General features: G+C 40.3%; 2 protein-coding genes across 2 annotated transcripts in view; one reads left to right on the top strand and one right to left on the bottom strand.

Annotated features, from left to right (window-relative positions):
- Positions 1 to 772, bottom strand: part of tmem198a (transmembrane protein 198a) — a 35,146-nt gene extending 34,374 nt beyond the window's left edge. The window contains exon 1 of the mRNA XM_037686380.1: positions 401 to 772. The gene's annotated coding sequence lies outside the window, so the exon portion shown is untranslated. The remainder of the gene's footprint in view (positions 1 to 400) is intronic.
- A 2,297-nt stretch (positions 773 to 3,069) lies between these two features.
- The window catches only part of LOC119419567 (myc box-dependent-interacting protein 1), a 20,057-nt gene continuing 11,219 nt past the window's right edge, over positions 3,070 to 11,907 (top strand). The window contains exons 1-7 of the mRNA XM_037686912.1: positions 3,070 to 3,393; positions 4,453 to 4,533; positions 4,631 to 4,685; positions 4,792 to 4,886; positions 8,928 to 9,023; positions 9,137 to 9,247; positions 9,339 to 9,431. Of these exons, the coding sequence (XP_037542840.1) occupies positions 3,307 to 3,393; positions 4,453 to 4,533; positions 4,631 to 4,685; positions 4,792 to 4,886; positions 8,928 to 9,023; positions 9,137 to 9,247; positions 9,339 to 9,431 (618 nt within the window). The 5' untranslated portion in view covers positions 3,070 to 3,306. The remainder of the gene's footprint in view (positions 3,394 to 4,452; positions 4,534 to 4,630; positions 4,686 to 4,791; positions 4,887 to 8,927; positions 9,024 to 9,136; positions 9,248 to 9,338; positions 9,432 to 11,907) is intronic.

Here is an 11,907-nt window from a genome sequence, read left to right on the forward strand (position 1 = left end):
TAGATAGATAGATAGATAGATAGATAGATAGATAGATAGATAGATAGTTTTTATAGTTTCAAATTCAGATACTTTGCATTATTTAGTCTCACAGAGCATGCAGGGGTCCATGTGACTGTCACTGATCTGAGAGCTGTGAGGGGTCTCCGGGTGTGAGAGCACCAAATGTTCTCTCAGGCTGAGGTTTGAAAACAATAGAGACAAAACAATAGGCTGCGCTCCATGTGATTTTACATGCTCAAAGGCATACGGGCAGCAAAACCTGGTTTTGGTGCCGTTTTAAAGGCATGCGGGCAATATGTGGAGAGAAAGGGCCAAAACGACGCGCGGTTACTTCTCATTTGGCCAAATAAAAGAGAATAACTTCCATTTTATGTACACAAAGAGCTTAAGTACTCACGTCAGATCAGAACATGTCGTTCTTCCTTTCTTCTTTTGAGGGGTCCTAAAGTTCCAGGAAACCTTCTGTGGTCGACTTGGTCGGTTTAAAACACCCAACATCAGCGCGCAACTCCAGAAAACCCCGACGCGAGGATGAAACAAAGCTCAACTCCTTCTCCTCTCCTCCACTCACTGCCTCCCGTCGTGTAGACAGGCGCGCCGTTTGTAGCCAACACCTCATAAATTATTTAAAAACCTTAATGGATGAGTGTAATGGGAGGAAAACGGGGGCGATTATTATTTTTTATTCCATGTTTACATCGTGCGCCCAATTATCTCCCTTCAATATGATGAGAATGTGCACTTCCTTTGTGCGCCCAGTCCTCCCCCCCACTCAGCGGGTTAAACCATTCACGCAGCCCGAGGGGTGTGGGGGTGGATGGGATGTATTTATATGAACGAATGGGTTTGGTGACTCGTGGCCAAATGTTATTGTCGGAGGGGAGTTTTGGGAGACAATGACAGAACTGCGCAAAGGAGGAAGTGAGAAGGTTAAAAAAAATTTAAAAAAAGAGATGAAACTGAAAACAAACGAGAAACAATGTAAAGAAAAAGAAAAAAAAATGTAAAGGAGGGAAAAACTAATTTACTTGAAACATTAACCGCTTTTTGTTGTCGTTTTGTTACATTTCGAAACCAGCTTTCACATATTTTTATTGTTTCCAGCATCTCCTCGTGCTCTTTTGTGCGCATATACGACATAATTAGACCCAACAAGAACCAGACTATTGTTAACAGAGGCTGTTCAGCACCTCGGACAGCTCCCAGTGACAAATCCACACGTGTCAGTGGCGAAATGTTCTTTGTGAAATGTTCCTCTAAAAACAAAACACAACGAGCCAGGTTGATTTTATATATATATATATTTACACACCAGACATGGGGTCATTTTAAGCTGAGAACCTCTTCTTTGTGAATTCACAATTACCCCCCTCACACAGCAGCCCAGTCTGTTTGTTCATCTGCAGAGACTCGGTCATTTCCGAGCCTCTGAGACATATAAGATAAATAAATAAATAAGTCCTAAATACGTTTAAAGAAGCAAAAGAGATCTCAAACCGTAAATATGCTGCATGATGTGGACACAGGAGGTGAGCTGATAGCGCCCCCTCCTGGACATTATTCATGAACTCTATTAAACTTCTTGTCAGTGTGGGGCAGGGGTCTGCAAACTTTAAGGAGCCATTTCTGTCTCTTTATTCACTAAATTAAAATGTCCGGAGCCACAAAACCTGCTCCACTCAACTGGTGGCCCGAAGAACACTTTAAGTTCATTGGAGGAGGCTTTTGAGGCCAGTAGAAGTGGCATAATAAAATAAAAATAAAAACCTGATCCTTAACATTAATTGACATTTTCACATTTTAAGACAAAAGAAAAGACTGGATTATTGTAATGAAAGCTTGATTTTTGTATATATATAGTTTTTAACTATTTTTAAAAAGAAGAAGTCAAACTATGCAGGTCTAGTGATTTTATTTATTTATTTATTATTATTGTGGAAAAATTAAGTATTCTACTTTAAAGATTAAAGATATAAAGCATGAAGTTACTAGTATTCACAAATTTGCAAACGAAATGACATGAAACTGTTAAAAATATATTAAAGTGTGAAGTAAAGTACCAAATAAAGTACCAAAAGTGAAAAGAAATATAATATTTACAAGGTCCAAAAGAAATATAGTAAACAGCATGGTGGAATGTTTCACAGATAGTAATATTACTTACATGCACATGATGTATAATGCACATAACATATACCACACTTTGAGTTTAACTTAACCAGGATAGTACCAAAGAAGTATCAGACATATACTTAAGTAGGCACATTATCAACTTGAACTACTGAGTATGCAGCTGGTACTCAGTGGGTACATAATTACCTTGTACTTAACCAGGATAGTACCAAAGACGTACCAGATACATACATAGTATTTTTGGGTATGTACCTGGAGGTGACTGGCACATGATACAAATTAGGCAAGTACCATGTATACTGGTATTAACTTGCACTTATCAGGTACTTGTTTTGTGCTTACAGAGTACTCCCTGTTAAGGGCCTACAGGATAGGAAGTGATAATTATTGGCTACTTAGCAGTACATATGTGTACTTACAGAGTACCTACTGGGCTGTAATTTGTCTCAGTTCAAAACATTCAGTTCTGACTTCTATTGATGTTTTTTTTGTTTTGTTTGTTTGTTTCTGTTGGTTCATGTTTGTATAAATTCAGTCATAAAATTTAAAGTTTTTTTCTCCATTACATCTGATTATGTTTTTTTTTTTTTTTTTTTTTTATCTGACTCGTTTTATCTGAGCTGCTGTCTGGGGGTAGCTTGCTTCAGACAACCGTTCTTTTCACGATGCTTCATGTTACATAAGTTAAAGCTGATGACTTTTAAAGCACACGCTAAACATCACTGCAGGAAACTGGAGCAACCCATAGAAACTATAGCACTGGAGCTCAGTGGTCACGTTCTTTAAGGCTGCGTTAAACACAATGTGTAGAGTCATTTGTTTATAATAATCATAAATATTTGTATGTCCTAACTTCATTTTGTGCCTGTCCCGTTTCATTTATTCGCACAGTTCAGTTTTTCCACGTGCGCATGTGCCTTTAAGATCATCTCTCAGCATCCTCCTCCTGTCAGGCACGCGCACACACGTACAGCAGCCCCAGAGAACAGGTTACAACCTAGCTTTCCGCACGCGCATCCTCACATAAACACACGACAGCATCAGACTTCAGCATCTCTCGCCGTCATTCTCTCCCGTGGACATTGATGCAGCTTCCTCAGAGGTCGCAGTAGCGATTAATCGATCCTTGTCCTCCCCTCCTGCATCCAAACACTCCATCTACGCTACAAGATGGCTGAGCTGAATTTGGGGAAGGGACTGACGGCTGGGAAAGTGGCCAGCAACGTTCAGAAGAAGATCACCAGAGCTCAGGAGAAGGTAAGATGCTGCTCTCTGTTCAGGAGGAGCAGGAGGTGGATTTGGTGTGAGGCCGCGGAGCTGCATGCGCTGCCGCATCCGCCGCTGACGCGCAGTGGCGCATCACGACATCATATGAAGAGCAGGGATGTTGTGTTTGGAGACGTCCACTCTGGACACATCCCGTTCTGAGACAACTGTCCTGCAGCGGACACGTCCTGCAACGAGATACAGCGAGGCCTACTCGGGACGGTCCTGCTGTTTTTAATCCCGTCCATCCTGTCTTCTTTCTGACTAAAGCTCCCTGCTCTCCATGCACCATTACTGTAATAAACAACTATGGCTGCTGCATTTAGTGGCAGATATGAGGTCTTTCAAGCACCAGCACGCTGCGTCAAATAAACGATAGGGGGCGCTGTTTTTAACTCAGGCCTAAACAGAATGAAAAAAGTGGTATCTCAGATATAGTAAAGCATATCTTTGTAAAGTGGTTTATAACATTATGTGTATTCTGCAGAGTCTATATTTACTGGCATATTTTATGTACTTAAAAAAAACAACATGTTTTCTGTTTTATTGCCCTCTTGTTTTACTGAAACTAAATGAAATCACTTGTCACCTCACATGCCAAAATTGTACACAAAATTTTGGCCTGATCAGTTAAAACTTAAAGTACGTGATACAGATGAGTCTCAATTACCAGCATAACAAATTTTAGCTCAGTATATCTGGACTTGACTGAGTTGTAGCCCTTTATGAGTTTGCTATAGTTGGCTAGTTGTGGCGGTCATCTTGAAGTGAGTTGTCTCCAAAAGGTAATCGTGTGTAGGTGTACATCCAGTGATAACTTTCCGAGAGTCTCATCAACACCTGGCCAGTAGTTCATGAGATATTTTGCTAACAGACATGGTTGACTTTAATAGATAATGCCAAAGTTTTAGAGGCTGAGTCAAACAACGTTGTTGGTTGCAATGGACTATGTATTTGTTAGCCAATAAAAAAACAAGAGCTAAAATAAAGGATTAGAACAATATGGTTCCTATCTGCATATCTACACCATTTACTTCTTTTGGCCGACAGGTTCTACAGAAACTTGGCAAAGCAGATGAGACCAAAGATGCTGCCTTTGAGGAGTGGGTTATCAACTTCAACAAACAATATGTGAGTCTACAGTCCAGTGGCATGATCGCTAATATTTCTAATTTGCCAAAACGTCATTTTGGGACTTGTCAAACTGCTGAATGTGTTTCATCCTCAGACTGAAGGCTCCAAACTCCAGAGGGATCTAAGAGCATACCTGGAGGCAGTTAAAGGTAGCACATGCTCATTTATTCACGCATGCATTCAAATTACCTGGCGTGGATCCACTTGGCTAATATGACTTTTATGCTGCGTTATTTTTTTTTTTGACTTTTTTAGCCATGCATGAGTCCTCCAAGAACGTGCAGGCATGTCTGGGTGACATGTATGACCAGGACTGGTATGGCAAGGACGATGTGGATTCAGTTTTGGAGGTCAGAAACTTTTTATAATCATATTTTGTTGACGCTCTTGAAGTTTGTCTTTGTGTGCGAGAAAGTCAAAAATAATTGGCTTTTCATATAGAGGTCACAACAACACTTGTTAATTCAAAGTGTGCAGCACAATAGCTGCTGTATAGATTTTGGCAAACAAAAGCTGCATGAGCCCGAGTACTAGTGTCGATGGGTCAAAGGTCACAGGGTGGAAAAGTAGTACTCCAACCAATGTTACATTTGACTGCAGGTTTAAAATGCTACCAGCCGGCATATTTACTTTTATTTATATATTGCCCAACTAATACACCAGTCACTTTACAACATTTTACTAGTTTAGGATTTTAGCATTTCAAAAGAGAGAACTTCAACAGTCTCCACTTTGAGCAAGCACTTGGTGACATTAGTTGGAAAAAAGGGACAGCAATGTTCTGACTTACCAAGACTTGAGTAGGATGCTTGTTTACTGTGACCACTTAATAAAAAAGAGTAGCATGAAAAATGAAACAAATCTCTGGAGCCTGATATCTGTAAAGTTAGTAATGCAGTTTATTAAAATGACCATTGCTGCAAGCCAACAAATTCCAAAACTATGGAGGAGAATGACAGTGCATCGTGGCAGCTTTGATTGAAGCAGCATATCTAAAGTTCAGAGTCATCCGAACCAGCACTTACTGTTAGCATTATCAAAAAGAAGCATTTATGTCCTGAAGCTATAGAGAAACTCTTCTTCTTAAATTTCTGGAAGATGATTCCATATGAAAATATCATCTGTCTCTCAGTCTATGTTTTTTTAAAACTCATGTAGGACAGCAGTCTGAAAAGGAAGTTCTCCTCTGAGATGCAATAGTTCTGTCAAGGCTTTAAAATAAAGTTCATTAACCACATTTGCTCAAAGGTGAGCTTTTTTTTTAACAGATACCAGGAGTCACCCATTGATTTTCTATTTCCATTTGCTGCTGGTAATTATATCATGTCTGTTTTCTTATTCATTTTTAAAAGTGCTTTACAATTTTCCATCCATCCATTATCTTTACCTGCTTCTTCTATTTTGGGTCACGGGGGTCGCCGGTGCCCATGTCCAGCAATCACTGTGCAAGGGGCGGGGTACTCATTCATTCATTCAACCTTTATTTAGACAGATAAGTCACATTGAGCCTAGAAGACTCATTTACAAGTGAGATCTGTTTAGACAGACAAAAAGTAATGAAACTGGACACGTAGGAATTAGAGGCGAAAAAATTCCTATCAGACTTTTTCTTCTTGCCTGAGAAGAAAACCTCTAATATTAAAATAACACCTCGCACAAACAAGCACATAGTGACGTAGACATTCTGCAGAGGGGGGAGACGACGAGAGCGGTGAGCAATGTTCATAGATTCTCTCGGGGACACTGGAAGAGTTCTGATAAGGATGGAATAATCAGCCAGTGTCCTCCGGTGAGATCAAAACACTGCAGCTAGAGTTCTCACAAGATCCCATAAATATCAGCATATCACTCCAGTTCTGTCCTCATTGCATTAGCTCCCTGTGGTTTTTAGAATTGATTTTAACATTTTATTGTTTGTTTTTACATCCCTGAATGGTCTTGCGCCATCATATCTATCTGAGCTTCTTACCCCCTACATCCCCTCTTGCAATCTCAGCTCCTTAAATCTGTTCTTACTTTCCACTCCCAGAAGTCGACTGGTGACAGAAGGAGGGAGGGCTTTTATGGTCAGGGCTCCTAATTTGTGGAATGCTCTTCCTTTAAATATTAGACAGGCCTCTTCATTGTCTTCTTTTAAATCATTAATTAAAACTTACTTGTTTAATAAGGCTTTTAATATTTGAATTTCTTTCTTTTTTATGTTGTTATTTTAATTGATTTGGTATATTTTTTGTGTTTCTGATGTCATTTATGATGTTTTAATTGATTATGTGAAGCACTTTGTAACATTTGTTTGAAAGGTGCTATACAAATAAATTAATATTGTTATTATTATTATTATTATTATTATTATCAGTAAACATTCTCGAGGGATGTCAGGGAATGGCCAAGAATAACGACGAGAATCCAAGAGTCCTGAAATGATGACAAGTTTATTCAGCTGGTTTCATCTAGTTATCAGTTGGAAATTCCTCTGGGAGGTGGTGGTGAGCATCAGATCACATGTTCTCAAGGCAAATTCAGATAAGATGGCCTTCAAGGCCAGACAAGGGAGCCAAATTCAGATAAACACACAGTTGTTTTGGGGACAGGCAGAACTTAATGACATCTACCTTGAGTCCATGTTGCTCCACTAGGTTCCGAAATGTCCAAATTACATGGCCACACCGATGAAACGTGCCTGAGTAAAATCCTTGAGATCTGATCCATTTTGCCCAAAGCATTTGAGTCTGGGTACTCAAGGCACGAACCAAGCCATCTTAAAGGCAAGCAGCGTGATCGGGTCCAAATTTGCTGCCAATGACTTCCTTGATTGTTGATAAAACCAGCAACCAGCCAAATCCAAAAAGCAGGAACCAGTTACCGTAAATCCAATTATACAGTATATGTGTCCTTAAAATCCACAAATGGCAGCAGAGATAGACACATCATCAAGTCTTCCAAGTCGATGAGATATCCAGCTGCGTGCATGCCAACAGGGCAAATCGGCTCGCCTAAAGCCGGTCTTCTCTTTGAAGAAATGTTATCAATTGTGTTGAGGGACCATCTGATCAAAACAAGTCCATAATGGACTTGTTTTGGGGAGTGGTGGCGCAGAGGTTAGAGAGGTGGGCTTGTGATCCGAAGATCGCCGGTTCACGCCCCGGCCCCGACAACATCAAAATTGTGGGTGGGGTAGGTGAAACACTCATACTTGCCCCCACCCTCATTCGCCCCACTCTGGGCTCATGAGCAAGGCCCTTAACCCCCACCATGTGCTCCCTAAACAGGTCTCTCTTGAAAATGAGTTCTCGTGGCTCAATGAGACTAACCTGGATAAATAAAGGCTAAATGAAAAAAATGAAAAAAAAATAATTATGGTTCGGAAGATATGCAAGCGAGGCTCAGAAGCAGTTTCACAGACAGACAGAGCAGCAAAGCAAAGTGGAGAGGGAGGGGAGGGGAGAAGCATCCAATCTCAGCAAGAGCAAGTGGACACCCTGGACAGGTCACAAGTCCATCACAGTTAATATTTTCCACCTTTTCATTTTTGATCGACAAATTTGTTTTCAGACTTTGCACGTGAATCAGTATACAAAATGCTATGCTAAGTGAGAAAATGCAGGAGAAAAGCCACAAAACGATGACGAGTTTTGAGGCTAACAAAGTAATGCCTGAATCCAGAAGCAGAGGAGTGTTGAAACATGGTGGTAGTTTTACTTTCATTTGAGACTGAGTGAATTACGTACCAAATATAGAAGGAACATTTCCACAAGGAGCACAATTCCTGTTGCAAAACAACCCCAGTGAGCTATTTTTTTTTTGTGTGTGTGTGTGTGTGTGTGGGGGGGGGGGGGGGGGGGTAAACATTTCTAAAAGGTAGTTGTAACAGATGAACAGGCTAAAATCAGGCTCCGTTTGGTATAATAGTGAGCGCTTTGCAGACATCCAACCCTAATCATAGTCTTTGCAGTTCATAAAGATCGGCAACTGAAAATAAAACTATTGTCACCAATAACAGAAGAAGGGGGAGCAGTTGCACAGAAGGTGAGCTTTTAATGGAAAGGTTGCTGGTTTGACTCCCCAGACTGACAACATCAAAATGTGGAGGGGAAAGGTGAAGCACCGACACCTGCCTCCATCTTCGTTTGCCCCACTTTGGGCCCTTGAGCAAGGCCCTAACCCCTTCCATCTCCTCCCTGGGTGCCCTAGATGGCAGCTCTCTGCTCCAAACAGAGGGATGTGGTAGCTCGGTGGTCTGTGGTTATGTCACGAAGGACATCCGTCATAAAAATAATCGCCAGGTCTTCATGTGAGCTTGTTTGCTGTGGTGACCCCTGAGGAAGGGAGCAACTGAAAAACAGGACTAAGAAAAATAATAATATGTGATTATGTGTTCGTCTGTGCTGCAGGACTGTGATGTGCTTTGGACAGATTATCACCAGAAGTTGGTTGATCACGCTTTAATCTCCATGGATACTTACCTGGGCCAGTTTCCTGATATCAAGGTAAGCTGCACAGTCATGACCTCAGTCAAGGATTAGTCGCATTAGGTGTTGACACCCATTGTGTTTTTGTTGTAGGTTTAACCGTAACACACCGTGCAAATTTTGTTTTTCAGGCTCGAATTGCTAAGAGGGACAGGAAGCTGGTAGATTACGACAGTGCCAGACATAATTATGCTGCTACGCACAAGACCAAGAAAAAAGACGGGGGTATTAAAATAACAAAGGTAAAGCAAATAAGAACAACTGATGTGAGTTTACATGTACAGATGGAAATTAAAGAGGCGTTGACGTGGAGATTTGCTCCCTCCTTTCCAGCCTTCCACCTTGTTGGAACGGGCCACTCCAGGTTGGGCTCAGGGTATCTTGTCAGCGCACAACCTTGCCCAGAGCAGTCTTTCTAAGAACCAGGTACCTCCTACACAGGGCACCGACTATATCGCTTTATATTATTGTATACTTTAATAATGTCCTGGTAGTCCAGCAGCATTTATTTTGGTTTTGATTGGTTTTCTTCATGGCATGCTGTTTTGAATGCAAAATGAAAATGTAATCAATAAAATGCACATGCAAATTGAGCATGCATCAGGATGTAATCAATAAAAGCAACTCTGAGTTACTGTTGCAACATAAATTACAACGAAAATAAGTATATTGACAAGAATCAGTGGGCAAAACCTTTGTGAAAATGAAAGTGTAGAGAAAGAAGCATATATATATTTTTATACTTTTGTTTTTCCAGAGTTTACCAATATTAAATTAGAGGTTTGTATTTGTCAAATGCAGTGAGAGCAAATACCACGGTTAAAATATTTGTGTACAACGTGGACTGACACATGCAACCAGCCGTTCAATACAGAACATCAATATTCAGTACACAATGTCTAACGCTCCTTCTTAGTAAAATGTACACGTATCAGTCCTTAACAAGACCTTCAGTTTTTCCTCCATTTCATTTTCCTGGCTGGAGTCTTTTTTTTTAGAATGTGTAACTTCAAGTAAACAATATGTTTCTTAATCCATCATGTCTTGATAAAACTCCTAGTACTGCATTCCTGATATTCCTGTTGTGTTTTTGCCAAAGATCTCTGTCAGAGATCCTGTACTACTTTCCAGCACTAATGAGGGAAAACTAAATTGCTTCTGCTTCATGTCCCAAACAACTGTTGGCATCGTTCCACATCATGACACCTCAGTACAGTTCAGATATCTGCTGCCCGACTTTAAACACAAACAAAAAAATGATTGAGCATATTTCCACAGTGCTAATTTCCCTTCATTGGCTCTCTGCTTATTTGATTGATTTGAAAGTTTTATTGTTGCCCTATAAGGCTTCAGTCTGTCTGATCTCCAGCAGCCCCATGTGTCCTCCAGATCCCTTAAATCTAATGATTATGAGCTTGTAGTTGTCCTGAAGTGCAGGTTGATCCACAGAGGTGACCAGGTCTTTAGTTGTCCAGATGTCCAGCCTGGTCCACAGAGATAATTGATCAGGATGAGAGCTAACCAAGAAGTTGAAAATATCCAGATTGCCGAAATGATGTTCAGTGTAAGGGGCACAGGTTGTGGAAGCTTTATTAGTGGAAAAAAAAAAAACGTGCACAACGAGAAAATTGAGTACCTATGGAGGGATGTTTGGACAGGCGCGACTCACATTTATTGTGATGTACTACACAGTTTGGAAGAAGATGGATTTCTGAACATCTCAGATAATCTTCATCTATTATGTGCCCAGTCCACCTTCCTCCCAAGGCTCAAGCCTGATGTGGCCAAGTTTTCTGCTGGCTGGAATGACCAACCCATCAGGACAGAGTGTAACCTTTCCCCAAACAAGCTGTGGGAACTTGAGATGGGTTAACACCACGTCAGAAAGCCAGAGATGTCTGAGTAAAAAGTGGCAGGAATCCAAATTGAGGACATTGATTGGGAGAGCTCAGGACCATCCCATCATGCCAACACAGGTTTTACTGTGCCAGAAATGGAATGCCCACTGAATGCCGAATATATTGAATCTCTAAGTCATGCCGTTAATCCCCTCGTACCTTTATCCAGTTTTGAAAGACATTTATTTAGCCATACTCTCACACGCTCTGCACCTACATCACCATTATTGACAGTCATCGCTTGACTCAGAGGTTCACATGCGGCTCTTTGGTCCCTCTGCAGCGGCTCTTTCAAGCTTTAACCAAAACTAACGCAAAACTGAATTTTATTGTTTGTTATACAAACAAAATTTTACTCTTTTCAATTTTGTGGGTCATTTACAAATATGCCATTACTAGAACTAATACAAGAAGTAATATACTCATTTTAACTTCACGCTTTATATTGTAGCTGTTTTTGTTTCGTTTTTATATAATTTCTCCTATTTAATTTTCATTTTATATGCTTTTTATACAATTGTCTCTTGTTGTCTGTACCTCATCTGTGTTCTTTGTTTCAATCAGGTCTCTCTTGTAAATGAGTCCTTGAGGCTCAACGAGACTAATATGTATAAATAAAGGATGAATGAATTGGATCTTCTCAGTCGTAGCTTCTAAAGTATAGAACGAGAGGTCCCTTCTCGTCAGACCGGCTTTAACTCTTGTGTTTTTAAGTCTCAACTTAAAGCATTTTTACTCTATTTTTATTACATCACGAGAGTTGACATTTTTAGCACTATTTTAATTATATTGATATTTTTTACTTTTTTTTTCTATGTCTTATATCTTAAATTGTTTTATTAGTTTGTGTCTGGGTCCATCAGTTTGGTATTTTCTTTTTATGGTTTGTTGTTTTGTGTGCAGCACTTTGACCACCGACACTTGTTTTAAATGAGAACTTCATACCTACTTATTGTCTGTGTGTGTGTGTGTGTGTGTGTGTGTGTGTGTGTGTGTGTGTGTGT

Source organism: Nematolebias whitei, chromosome 13 (assembly GCF_014905685.2).
Source record: "Nematolebias whitei isolate Nwh7 chromosome 13, NemWhi1, whole genome shotgun sequence".
In the NCBI taxonomy this organism is placed as follows: domain Eukaryota; kingdom Metazoa; phylum Chordata; class Actinopteri; order Cyprinodontiformes; family Rivulidae; genus Nematolebias; species Nematolebias whitei.